General features: G+C 38.6%; 1 protein-coding gene across 3 annotated transcripts in view; it reads right to left on the bottom strand.

Annotated features, from left to right (window-relative positions):
- The window catches only part of PAPSS1 (3'-phosphoadenosine 5'-phosphosulfate synthase 1), a 167,454-nt gene that overhangs the window by 3,018 nt on the left and 149,865 nt on the right, over positions 1 to 14,571 (bottom strand). For 2 of the 3 annotated variants that reach the window (XM_077142613.1, XM_077142615.1), the window contains one exon: positions 2,642 to 2,777. The exons of the other annotated variant lie outside the window; for it this stretch is intronic. In XM_077142613.1, coding sequence (XP_076998728.1) covers positions 2,642 to 2,777 — 136 coding nt within the window. The remainder of the gene's footprint in view (positions 1 to 2,641; positions 2,778 to 14,571) is intronic. 3 annotated transcript variants of the gene reach the window in all.

Here is a 14,571-nt window from a genome sequence, read left to right as displayed (position 1 = left end):
CAAAAACAGGGTAAAAAGGGGGGTGACAACGGGTTTCTGATTTCTGTGGTTAATCTAGTGATTATCTGTACATTTCCTTCTACCTAGATTTAGATTATTCACACTGGAAGCCTTTAAATGCCCTTCAGGATCATCTCTTCCATAATTCTCTCAGATCTCCCCTTTGCTGACCTCGCTCATGTCCACTTAACTTAGGAGCGCCCACACACCATCTTCCCAGCCCGGCCAATGAATCTGTGAGCTCTGGGCTGTCCCCCGCTCAGAGAGCGCCTGACCAAGAAAGAGCCTCATCATCTCCTTTGTGATGCTGACGACCATCTGGTTTTGGGTCTCTCCCTCTGCTTTCCTGACTTCCGTTATTTGTTGCTCAGTAACCTGACTGCTCACAGAGCTTCTGAACCTCTGGCTTTGTTTCCTTTTTTTTCACCACCAACCTCTAAGCACCTCCTACACCTGGCGTCCTCCTGCACGGACCCCTACTGTTATTTCCTATCTCGATCCTTGGTCCTGGATCTAGTTCTACCACTTAGATTCACTGCTGGCTCAGTTCTAACCTTCCCAACTCCCCAGGAGGTTGGTGGGATTCCAATCAATGTACCCCCCATTACAGTGACTTCTGAAAAATGTCTAAAAATTTTATTTTGGAATGCTACGCATTCAGGATATGAATATAAAACAGTGAAAGACTCATTTAATCAGTCACAGGAAAAATCAATCTCAATGCTTTATAATCCCATCTGTTACTTTGAAGCAGAAAAGCACTACTTTTCTACATCCCCTTTGCTTCAGGGATGAAACATGTTCCCCTAGTCTTGCTGACTGCTCTTTCCATCCCTTGCACCACTAGAAAGATGAGAAGATTCACAGATACTCTCAATCCACTCAATAGCTCAGCACCTCTAATCTTGTTAGATAAAACATTTTAAACATTCATACAAAATTAACACAGATGATCACTGAAGAGGAAAAATTAAGAGAGATTGTTTCAAGACAAGATGTTTTGGTTCAAATTGTTAAAATCTAGGGATTGTCTCCCACTTCTATCATCTGTTCAATGAACAAGAAAAGTCATACCTATTTTAATATATTTGCTCATGCAGAGGAGCTGGGTGACACAGCTGATACATAAAGAAGCCTCCCATCTATCCCAAATATAAGTGGGGGTGTGTGTGTGTGCTGGTTTGAAAGGAAGTATGCCCCCTAGAAAAGCCATGTTTTAATCAAAATCCCATTTCATAAAGGTAGACTAATCCTTATTCAATACTGTATGTTTGAAACTGTAATCAGATCATCTCCCTGGATGATGTGATTTAGTCGAGTGGTTGTTAAACTGGATTAGGTGATGACATGTCTCCACCCATTTGGGTGGGTCTGGATTGGTTTACTGGAGTCCTATAAAAGAGGAAACATTTTGGAGAATGGGAGATTCAGAAAGAGCAGCACCACAAAGCAGAGAGTCCACGAGCCAGTGACCTTTGGAGATGAAGAAGGAAAACGCCTCCCAGGGCCAGGAGAGAAAGTAGCAGATGATGCCTTGCTCAGCATGTGCCCTTCCAGCCGAGAGAGAAACTGTGACTGTGTTTGCCATGTGCTTTTCCAGATGAGAGAGAAACCCTGAATATCATCAGCCTTCTTGAACTGAGGTATCTTTCCCTGGATGCCTCTGATTGGACATTTCTATAGACTTGTTTTAATGGGACATTTTCTCAGCCTTAGAATTGTAAACTAGCAACTCATTAAATTCCCCTTTTTAAAAGCCATTCCATTTCTGGTATATTGCATTCCAGCAGCTAGCAAACTACAACGGGGTGGGGGGGGGGGGTGTTAAACTCATTTAATCAGTCACAGGAAAAATCAGTCGCAATGCTTTCTAATCTTATTTCTTACTCGGAAGCAGAAAAGCACTACTCCTTTAAGTTAGGCGTGAAACACATAACAGGGTGGCGGTGGTGAAACTGATAGGATGTGAAATGAGCCCAAAGGAGAAATAAGATTATGACAGGAAAGATTTCAAAAATTTGAAAAGTTTGGAATTAGAAATATAATTTGTAAATTAATCGACACTAAGATGAAAACTGGTTTTAAGAAAATGGATAAACTCTCCAAAGGAAGAAGACTCGGCAAAAGAGAAGGTACTTGTCAAAGAAGTAGGAAGAGAGCCAAGATGATTATGGAGGTCATGGAAGGATAAATTTCCAATATTAAGGCTACAGAGGAGCTAATCATGAGAAAAAAAAGTCACTGAATTTAAGAGTGAGAATTTAAACCCCTTTAATAGAGAGTTTGAGTAAATGAAGGAGAGAGATGGAGGAGTGGTAAATGGCAAAGATGAAGAGTAGAACAAAGATGTAAATTTCTTTTTTTTAAAGAAGGGTGAGAGCTTAGAATGTGCTGTGTGTAGGCAGAGGATAACTATAGCAAGAAGGACAAAAGGGAGGATAACAGCCGGGAGAGAGGGAACAAGAGAATTAAAGAGATGAGAAAGTGTGGGATGAAGAACACAGGGAGAGGGACTTTGACAAGGAGGAATGAAGGAAAAGAGAGTGGGAAAGTGAAGAGAAAGAGGAACAATTTGAAGTTTGTTTTCATTTCCTAGCTGCTAGGACAATAGAGCTTAAAAATCTGGAATTTGTTGGCTCACAGTTTCAGAGGCTAGAAGGCTTGCTCCCTCTCCAGAGGTTGGTATCTTCTGGCTGGCTGGCAATTTTGGGGTTTCCTTAGCTTTTCCATCACATGGCAATGTACCACGTGCCAGCATCTTCTTTCTTTTCTGGTTTCTTGAAAACAAAGAACAAAGTTTCTTGTTCTTTGTGCAGCTTCTCATTTTGTGTCTAATTTCCTTTGCTTTAAGGACTTCACCCTATGGATTAAGGCCCACCCCCATTCAGTTTGGTCACACCTTAACTAATAACATCTTCAAAGGTCCTATGTACAAAGGGATTCAACACCCACAGGACCAGGGACAGAACCTGAATATGACTTTTGTGGGAGACATAATTCAATCCCCAGCAGAGGAACCAAAAGAGTAGTTGGTTTTGCATGATGGTCTCAAACTTATCAATAATAATGGAAGGTTGCCTTCTGAGAATGACTGGAACCTAAGTATAAGGAGTTTTTAACAGAATCCACCAACAGTTAGTTGACTTTATCTCCAGACCATAGGTGTTATATCTCAGGGCATGGGTTAGCTAAGCAGGGCTGCAGAAGGAGTCATAAGTGTTGAACTAAGTAGCTCTTGGGGGTGGGAGATCCATATCTTTCCAACTATTTCTAAAAACATGATATAAAATTGGTTTAGTTGAGACTCAACTGACAGACCCTTCCTTAGGAGGTTCGCTTATAAGTTCCCTAAATATGCTTCACTGAGGAAAATTATGATTCTAGATCTTTCTAGCCATGTAAATTTTAAGTTTTGGTTTCAAAAAGAAAACCTTGTGTCATATGCATAAAGTGCTTGCTCTTAATGGCAATGAGAAAGAAACAAGAGAGCAGCTTGCTGGATGACTTTGCCTTGACTTTTTGATTAAAGGGAAAAAACACCAATTTCAGTCCTTCCTTTCCCCAAAATGCCAAATATCTGAAAGCCAGAACTTTGCCTGCATTCTTTCTGAAACTGCATTTTAAAACCAAGGTCCCTGGGTACCTTTTTTCCTAAAGCCATTTCACTTTTCACCTGCCCTACATGCCAGAGGCATGAAATGGGAGTTTCTCCCTCCACATGCTGGTGGCTCCACTCCAGCCTGGCCACAGAAAACACATTTCCCTAGGCATCATACTTGTGTCTCAGTCTCCATCACACAAGGATTTTCACCAGAAGCTAGGACCAACAACATGACATAAGAGTCACAATCTGTAATCAAATATTTTTCAAGATTATATCTTAAGTGGACACCATTTAGTAGAATTAAATCAAGTAAAAATCAAAGAATTACTGGAATTGTCTAAAATGAGCTCTAAAATTTACCTGTGGGTGATAATAATCTGCCAGGAAGCAGAAAAGACCACTAAATGTAAGACCTTAGGCTTTTACTACAAAGCAATGCTAATTAGGACTATTTAATTACACTAGTTAATCAACATCCCATAGCATCTGAAAAAAGAAACATTGTTTATTTTTTTCTTCTCAAAACCACTTGGTTACAGAATCTTGTAATTCATAGCAAACAGAATCCAGCTCTTGAAAAAAAAGGGGGGTGGGGAGCGGGGTAAGGAGTCAGAACACGCAAAGGGTAAAGGCCCACTATCGAGTAGACTATATGGGATCCTTGATAACCTGCACTCACTAACTACATGTGGCCAGCATTTTTTTTTTTTTTTTTTTTACATGGGCAGGCACCGGGAATCAAACTTGGGTCCTCTGGCATGGCAGGCAAGCATTCTTGACTGCTGAGCCACTGTGGCCCACCCAGTGTGGCCAGCATCTTGATTAACTCCAATGTACAATGATTCTTGGCCACTTGTTGAAGATTTTAAATTTTTATACCCATCTACTCTTCCTCAATCCACATATGTGGCCACCGGAGACACCAGCACAAGTTCACATGGCAAGAGGGGGGCTAGCAAATGGCCCTTTCAAGTGTATCTTTTGAAGGTTCACTTTCAGTTAGACCAATCTTTAAAAAAAATGCTAACTAGACAATCTTCTCTGACAGAGAGAACTAAAAATAATGGTGGTAATTTATAAAGTGGATCTAAGGAACTATTTTGTGTTGAACTGACTCTTCATCCAACTTGGAGGATCATATATAATATAATGTATACAGAACACTAAAGCTTCTTTGGAATGAGATTTTAAAAGTCATCTCCTCAAAATGATTAAGTTTTTCTTTCCAAGTATTAAAAAGCACTGGTTGGCAACATGCATGCCAAATTAAACCATTTTTATCTCCAAACCAAAGACTGATTGAAATACACAAATGATTACCTGGAATATAATTCACCAAAATCTTTAATTCATCATGCTTCATCCTAATACCTTATTAACTGTCTCCTCTACTCTCTCTATCTCCTCTACTCTCTCTATTGTACTGATGGACACAGCTATTCATCCCACAGGAGTGGTTAGATCTGGTCAGGGCTTTGGGATGGTGAAAGAAGAAGGAGGCATTTATGGCCTGCTTTGGTTCAAGGCTCCTCTGGCTTCCTAGCATTAAAAAAGAAAGTCATCTACGTAGTCTAGTCTAGCTCACAACATTTCTACATCAGGGCTAAAACCTCAAAAACAAAAAAGCATTATTCTATAACACGAACTATGTTGTTAGAGACACTAATTACATTTCACCTGTCAAATCTTTCCAATAAAAACCTTTGCTTGTCATCTCCAGAATCCCAGAGAAGAACGCTGAACAATTTTTTTGTTGTTGTTTATTTGTTTTGAAATAAAGGAAGGAATATTAAATTAATGCATTTATTAAGGGAAAAAAATAAGCCTTCATTTAGGAGAGTAATTGTGCTTCATAAATTCTACTGATTATGCCTCCTAAAGATCTTTCAAGTTGGTCCATTCTTTCCAAACACCCCTGATGCAACTCTCAACTACACTGATATATGCCTTTAAATATATCCCCTCCTACCTTTCTCTTTTCTAAACTACCACGTTATTTTTTTTTATGAACTTGTACATTTTTAAAAATTAATTTATTAATTTAAAAAAATTTAACAAACTAAAACATTAACATATATAATCAGTAATTCACAATATCATCACTTAGTTGCATATTCATCATTTCTTAGAACATTTGCATCAATTCAGAAAAAGAAATAAAACGAAAACAGAAAAAAAAAAAGATTATACATACCATACCCCTTACCCCTCACTTGCATTGATCACTAGCATTTCAAACTAAATTTATTTTAACATTTGTTCCCCCTATTATTTATTTTTATTCCATATGTCCTACTCGTCTGTTGACAAGGTAGATAAAAGGAGCATCAGACACAAGGTTTTCACAATCACACAGTCACACTGTAAAAGCTATATCACTATTCAATCATCCTCAAGAAACATGGCTACTGGAACACAGCTCTACATTTTCAGGCAGTTTCCTTCAGCCTCTCCATTACATCTTGAATAACAGGGTGATATCTACTTAATGCATAAGAATAAGCTCAAGGATAGCCTCTCGAATCTGTTTGGAATCTCTCAGCCATTGACACTTTGTCTCATTTCACTCTTCCCCCATTTTATCGAGAAGGTTTTCTTAATCCCTTGATGTCGAGTCTCAGCTCATTCTAGGGTTTTTCTCAATCCGGTGATGCTGAGTGTCAGCTCATTCTAGGATTTCTGTCCCACTTTGCCAGGAAGGTCCACACCCCTGGGAGTCATGTCCCACATAGACAGGGGGAGGGTGGTGAGACTGCTTGTCGTGTTGGCTGGAGAGAGAGACCACATCTGAGTAACAAATGAGGCTCTCTTGGGGGTGACTCTTAAGCCTAAATTTTAAGTAGACTTCCCTATCTATCCTTTGTGGGGTTAAATTTCATATGAACAAACCCCAAGACTGGGGGCTCAGCCTATAGCTTTGGTTGTCCACACTCCTTGTGAGAATATCAAGAATTCAACTTGGGGAAGTTGAATTTCTCCCCGTTCTCACCATTTCCCAAAGGGGGTTTTGCAAATGCTTTTCCACTCACTGATCAAATCACACTGGAATTCATCGGAGCATCACTCTGGACAAATCAACAAAATTTCATGTCCTACCTGAGATTCCAAGTACTTATGGTGTTCAATCAAGCTATCTACGTAAGTTATATTAGGAAATGCACTAGTCAAAATAGAAATTTTGTACCAAATAAACATTTTTTGCTTTAGTCTCACACATAAGGTAAGATTTAAAATATTAATTACCATCTATTTTCAGCACCCTGCAGTAATGACATTTCTTTGTTCTTCCTCATGCAAAAACATTTTTAAAATGTGTACATTTAGTCACTATTACTATACACTCTAGGCATTCCTAGATTATACCATCTCAATCTTTAACGTCTATCTTTCTTACTGATTTCATTTATGCCCCTAGCTCTCCTTCCTCTATCATTCTCACATGCAGCTTCATTCAGTGTTTTAACATAATTGTATTACAGTTAGGTAGTATCGTGTTGTCCATTTCTGAATTTTTATATTCAGTCCTGTTGCACAATCTGTATCCCTTCAGCTCCAATTACCCAATATCTTACCCTATTTCTATCTCCTTTTGGTGGCCTCTGTTACCAATGAAATATTCCAAGTTTATTCACTAATGTCAGTTCATATCAGTGAGACCATATAGTACTCGTCCTTTTATTTTTGGCTAATCTCATTTAGCATAATGTTCTCAAGGTCTATCCATGTTGTTACATACTTCATAACTTTATTTTCTTACAGCTGCATAATATTCCATCATATGTATATACCACAGTTTGTTTAGCCACTCGTCTGTTGATGGACATTTTGGCTGTTTCCATCTCTTTGCAATTGTAAATAATGCTGCTATAAACATTGGTGTGCAAATGTCCGTTTGTGTCCTTGCCCTTATGTCCTTTGAGTAGATATCTAGCAATGGTTTTTCCAGGTCATATGGCAATTCTATATTCAGCTTTTTGAGGAACCGCCAAACTGCCTTCCACAGTGATTGCACCATTTGACATTCCCACCAACAGCGGATAAGTTTGCCTCTTTCTCCACATCCCCTCCAGCACTTGTCATTTTCTGTTTTGCTGATAATGGCCATCCTGGTGGGAGTGAGATGATATCTCATTGTGGTTTTGATTTGCATTTCTCTAATGGCCAGGGAAGTTGAGCATCTTTTCATGTGCCCTTTGGCCATTTGTATTTCCTCTTCTGAGAAGTGTCTGTTCAAGTCTTTTTCCCATTTTGTAATCGGACTGGCTGTCTTTTTGTTGTTGAGTTGAACAATCTCTTTATAAATTCTGGATACTAGACCTTTATCTGATATGTCGTTTCCAAATATTGTCTCCTATTGTGTAGGCTGTCTTTTTACTTTCTTGATGAAGTTCTCTGATGTGCAAAAGTGTTTAATTTTGAGGAGTTTCCATTTATTTATTTCGTTCTTCAGTGCTCTTGCTTTGGGTGTAAGGTCTATAAAACCGCCTCCAAATATAAGATTTATAAGATATTTCCCTACATTTTCTACCAACAGTTTTAATGTCTTAGACCTAATGTTTAAGTCTTTGATCCATTTTGAGTTAACTTTTGTATAGGGTGTGAGATATGGGTCCTTTTTCATTCTTTTGCATATGGATATCCAGTTCTCTAGGCACCAATTATTGAAGAGACCATTCTGTCCCAGGTGAGTTGGCTTGACTGCCTTATCAAAGATCAATTGTCCATGGATGAGAGGGTCTGTATCTGTACTCTATCGATTCCACTGGTCAATACATGCTGTTTTGACCACTGTAGCTTCATAATATGCCTTGAGACCTCCAACTTCATTTATTTTCCTCAGGATACTTTCAGCTATTCAGGGCACCCTGCCTTTCCAGATAAATTTGCTTATTGGTTTTTCTATTTCTGAAAAGTAAGTTGTTGGGATTTTGATTGGTATTGCGTTGAATCTGTAAATCAATTTAGGTAGAAGTGACACCTTAAGTATACTTAGTCTTCCAATCCATGAACATGGTATGCCCTTCCATCTATTTAGGTCTTCTGTGATTTCTTTTAACAATTTCTCTTACTTTTCTTTGTATAGGTCTTGTGTCTCTTTAGTTAAATTTATTCCTAAATATTTATTTTTTTGGTTGCAATTATAAATGGAATTCATTTCTTGATTCCCCCTAAAATTGTTCATTACTAGTGTATAGAAACACTACAGATTTTTGATCTTGTAACCTGCCACTTTACTGTACTCGTTTATTAGCTCTAGTAGTTTTGCTGTGGATTTTTTGGGGGTTATGACATATAGTACCATATCGTGCACAAACAGTGAGAGTTTTGCTTCTTCCTTTCCAATTTTGATGCCTTGTATTTCTTTTTCTTGTCTAATTGCTCTGGCTAGAACTTCCAACACAATGTTGAATAACAGTGGTGACAGTGGACATCCTTTGTCTTTTTCCTGATCTTAGGGGGAAAGTTTTCAGTTTTTCCCCATTGAGGATGATATAAGCTGTGGGTTTTTCATATATTCCCTTTATCATTTTAAGGAAGTTCCCTTCTATTCCTATCCTTTGAAGTGTTTTCAACGGGAAAGGATGTTGAATTTTGTCAAATACTTTTTCTGCATTAAACAAGATGATCACGAGATTTTTCTGCTTTGATTTGTTGATATGGTGTATTACATTAATTGATTTTCTTATGTTGAACCATCCTTGCATACCTGGGATGAATCCTACTTGGTCATGATGTATAATTCTTTTAATGTGTAGCTGGATTCAATCTGCTAGAATCTTGTTGAGGATTTTTGCATCTGTATTCATTAGTGAGATTGGTCCGTAGTTTTCTTTTATGGTAATATCTTTGGCTTTGGTATGAGGGTGATGTTGGCTTCGTAGAATGAGTTAGGTAGCTTTCCCTCCTCTTCAATTTCTTTGAAGCGTTTGAGCAGGATTAGTACTAATTCCTTCTGGAATGTTTGGGAGAATTCACATGTGAAGCCATCTGGTCCTGGACTTTTCTTTTGGGGGAGCTTCTTAATGACTGATTCAATTTCTTTACTTGTGATTGGTTTGTTGAGGTCGTCTATTTCTACTCAAGTCAAATTGGTTGTTCATGCCTTTCTAGGAAATTGTCCATTTCATCTACATTGTTGTATTTATTAGCATAAAGTTGTTCATAGTATCCTGTCATTGCTTCCTTTATTTCTGTGGAGTCAGTGGTTATGTCTCCTCTTCCATTTCTGATCTTATTTATTTGCATCCTCTCTCTTCTTCTTTTTGTCAGTCTTGCTAAGGGTCCATCAATCTTATTGATTTTTTCATAGAATCAGCTTCTGATTTTACCGGTTTTCTCAAATGTCTTCATGTTCTTAATTTCATTTATTTCTGCTATAATCTTTGTTATTTCTTTCCTTTTGCCTGCTTTGGGGTTAGTTTGCTGTTCTTTCTCTAGTTCTTCCAAGTGAACAGTTAAATCCTTGATTTTTGCCCTTTCTTTTTTGATATAGGCATTTAAGGGCAATAAATTTCCCTCTTAGCACTGTCTTTGCTGCATCCCGTAAGTTTTGATATGTTGTGTTTTCATTTTCATTTGCCTCGAGATATTTACTGATTTATCTTGCAATTTCTTCCTTGACCCACTGGTTGTTTAAGAGTGTGTTGTGGAGTATGTCCACATATTTGTGAATTTTCTGGCACTCTGCCTATCATTGATTTCCAACTTCATTCCCTTATGATCTGAGAAAGTGTTCTGTATGATTTCAATCTTTTTAAATTTATTGAGACTTGCTTTGTGACCCAGCATATGGTCTATCTTTGAGAATGATCCATGAGCACTTGAGAAAAAGGTGTTATCCTGATGTTGTGGGGTGTAATGTTCTATAAATGTCTGTTAAGTCTAGCTCATTTATTGTAATATTCAAATTCTGTGTTTCTTTTTGATCCTCTGTCTAGATGTTCAGTCCACTGATGAGAGTGGGGAATTGAAGTCTCCAACTATTATGGTAGATTTGTCTATTTCTCTTTTCAACATTTCAGTGTTGCCCGCATGTATTTTGGAGCATTCTGGTTTGGTGCATAAATATTTATGATTGTCATGTCTTCGTGCTGAATTGTTCCTTTTATTACTACATAGTATCCTTCTTTGTCTCTTTTAACTGTTTTACATTTGAAATCTAATTTGTTGGATATTAGTATAGCTACTCCTGCTCTTTTCTGATAGTTATTTGCATGAAATATCTTTTCCCAACCTTTCACTTTCAACCTATGTTTATCTTTAGGTCTAAGATGTTTTTCCTGTAGACAGCATATAGATGGGTCCTGTTTTTTAAATCCATTCTACCAGTCTATGGCTTTTGATTGGGGAGTTTAATCCACTAACATTTAGCGTTATTACTGTAAGGGTAGTACTTTCTTCTACCACTTCGCCTTTTGGATTTTATTTGTCATATCTAATTTTCCTTCTTTTTACCTTTACTCATAGTCTTCCTTTCTGCACTCTTCTCCACACGTCTCTCTTCTGTCTTTTCGTATCTGTCTCTAGTGCTCCCTTTAGTATTTCTTGCAAAGCTGTTCTCTTGGTCACAAATTCTCTCAAGTGATTTTTTGTTTGAAAATGTTTTAATTTCTCCCTCATTTTTGAAGGACAATTTTGCTGGATATAGAATTCTTGGTTGGCAGCTTTTCTCTTTTAGTAATTTAAATATATCATCCCACTTCTTCTCACCTCCATGGTTTCTGCTGAGAAATCTATGCATAGTCTTATTGGGTTTCCCTTAGTATGTGATGGATTGCTTTTCTCTTGCTGCTTTCAAGATTCTCTTTCTCCTTGACCTCTGACATTCTGATTAGTAAGTGTCTTGGAGTACGTCTATTTGGATCTATTCTCTTTGGGGTACACTGCACTTCTTGGATCTATAATTTTAAGTCTTTCGTAAGAGTTGGGAAATTTTCAGTGATAATTTCCTCCATTAGTTTTTCTCCTCCTTTTCCCTCCTCTTCTCCTTCTGGGACACCCACAACATATATATTTGTGCACTTCATATTGCCATTCAATTCCCTGCGTCCCTGCTCATATTTTTCCATTTTTTCCCCTGTAGTTTCTGTTTCTTGTTGGATTTCAGATGTTCCATCCTCCAGTTCACTAATCCTATCTTCTGCATCTCGAAATCTACCATTGTAGGTTTTCATTGTTTTTTTCATCTCTTCTACTGTGCCTTTCATTCCCATAAGTTCTGTGATTTGTTTTTTCAGAGTTTCCATTTCTTCTTTTTGTTCATTCCTAGCCTTCTTTATATCCGCCCTCAGTTCGTTGATTTGGTTTTTGATGAGGTTTTTCATGTTGTTCGTATATTCTGAATTAATTGTTTCAGCACCTGTATCTCATTTGAATTGTTGGTTTGTTCCTTTGATTGGGCCATATTTTCAATTTTCCTGGTGTGATTTGTTATTTTTTGCTGGTGTCTAGACATTTAATTACCTTAATTAGTTTATTCTGGAGATTGCTTTCACTTCCTTTACCTAGGGTTTTCTTGCTGGATGTATTTGTTGTCTATTTGTTCTTTGACATTCAGTTCAGTTTTATCTGGACCTCTATCTTAGGTTTTGTTTAACAGAGGAGAATTTTTCGGTTCTTGTTTTCTTGTTTCTTGCCCTGCTTGTGTGGTGCCTTTTCCCCCCCACCCTTAGGAGGGTCTGCTTAGGTATTATAGACTCCAGCAGGATTTTCCCAGGCCAAACTGGCCTCCTATCAGGAGGGAAGAGTCACCTGCATTAGTTTTCTCTGAGGGTGAGACCCAGAAGGTTGAAAGACTCTCCTGCGAAGTCTGTGGACTCTGTTTTTCTTATCCTGTGCAGTATGTGGCACTTGTCTGCCTGCGGGTCTCACCAGCATAAGATGATGTGGTACCTTTAACTTTGGCAGACTGTCCCTTCTGGGGGCATGGTAGAGAAAAAAGAGAGGTTGTAGGCTGGTTTTAATGGCTTCAAATTTCCAAGCCCTGGTGTCTGAGTTCCTTAAGGAAAGGATTCCCCCTGAGTTGGGCTTCACCCCTCCCTTGAGGAAGACACAGGTTCCAGACAAGCCCTCAAACGAGCTTGTTTCTGCCTATGCCTGGGGCAGTTGCCGCCTGAGAAGTTCTGCTGCTGAATCCAAAGGCAGTTAAGCCTTTGTAGAAACACAGCCACAAAAACCTCTGTTTTCTTTTTTTTTTTTTTCTTTTTCCATCAGCCCTGCCCCCTTGGCACTGAGGCAAAAATGAGTGACCTCCACTTTGACCAGGTTCACCTGAGCTGGGGCCCTATTTTTAGTAGTCAGAATTTGTTAATTAATGCCACAATTGGTGTTTGGTTGGGCTCACCCCCTTATGCTGTTAAAGTCTCTTTCCTTTCTCCTCTGGGAAGCAGCCTGTGGGGGAGGGGTGCCAGCCACCACGGCTTGGGGAACTCACGGTTCTGGGGAGGCTTGCAGCTGGTCCAGCTGGTCCAGACTGGAGTACGCCGTGTGTCTGGTCACTGACATGGCCCCAGGAGCTGTTCTGTATTGTGTCTGGTTATTTAGTAGTTGTTCTGGAGGATGAACTAAAATGTGCACATTGCTAAGCTGCCATCTTGGCCCGGAACCTCCAGGTTATTTATGTTCCTTATTTTCAAGCTTATTTTTGTTTTTATAAATACCACATGTATAGTTATTTGTAATTTACGTGTGGCAATTCTAGTACATGAAGTCCGCAGATCTGCTTCTGCTGTCTGTAGTTCCTACTGTTTGCTTGTGGTGCGTTGTATCCTTGCATACTCTGTCATTTTTTACTGAAACGTTCCATTAAATTTGTATATTCAAAGTCATGCCTAGTCAGTCAGAAACTTTGAAACAAATTTCATGGCAGAGTATGTTTTAAATATATCACTCAGCTAAAATGGGTTTAAATTTGTTTTAAATATATCACTCAGCTAAAATGGGTTTAGCCCATTTGAGCAGAGCTTTGAGCTTTTGGAGCTTACAGCTCAATGCTCTGCTTATAGCTCCTGTGATAGGGAAATGAATCAGCTTCACTTCAAGTTCTCCCTTACACTTAAGATGGGAGGGAGTCCTGACTTACCAGGACTGTCTTCTGCTGGACTTCCAATCTGGGTCAGGGGCAGAGGTGTATTTTCCATCCCCCCCATCCCACCCTATGAGGCCATAAATACCAATACTCAACTTTGCTAGGCCCACTAGGGCAAAGGCGCTTTAATGTTCAGCTTACTAGAAGTTCTAGGTAAGGAAACTTGAGAGTTTGGCCTCATGGTTCTTAGCATCATTTTGTGAGCTCCATTAAGCTTTTACAAAAATGTTTTATTTTATTCAACATTTTAAAATTATTTTTTTGGAAAAAATCAAGCTGTATAATCTAGTCTATCTCAGTAACAGAAACCTGAATTTCCTTATATCCATCCATCATTCATTACATCAACATCATCTTTAAAAAATGCCCATTTATTCCAATTTCTCCCTTTCAAAGAACTACTTTATCTGGCTCTTGGCTACCTTATCATCATCTTTTCACTCTCTGTTCTACCCTCTTCCTAGTTTTCTTTCCAAACCCTCCATGATCCTTTCCATCTCAGGTCCTTTGCATGTGCTGATCCGTTTGTCCAGAATGCTAGGACCTCCTCTTTGCAAAGAAAATGCTTACTTATCTTCCAGAGCTCAGTCTAAAGGTCACTTGATCCAGTAAGCCATCACTGATAGCTCTAGACATGGTCAGACACCACACGAAGTACTAGCACAGTTTCCCACAAGTCTGCAGCAAAGCACAGACTAACCCTAATTAAATGGATTATTAGTGATTTACTGCCTGTTTTTTTCCCGAGAATGTAAGTCTCATGAGGCAATGACAATATGTGCCTGTTTCCAACAATAGCACCCAAATCTAGTAACAGCACGTACACAGTAAAGACTCAACAAATAGTTAATTGACTAAAGAATAGAAAAGGCAGAAATTG

Source organism: Tamandua tetradactyla, chromosome 24 (genome assembly GCF_023851605.1).
Source record: "Tamandua tetradactyla isolate mTamTet1 chromosome 24, mTamTet1.pri, whole genome shotgun sequence".
NCBI classification, from domain to species: Eukaryota; Metazoa; Chordata; class Mammalia; order Pilosa; family Myrmecophagidae; genus Tamandua; species Tamandua tetradactyla.
The sequence above is the reverse complement of the archived record's forward strand: the minus strand, read 5'-3'. Positions and strand labels throughout refer to the sequence as shown.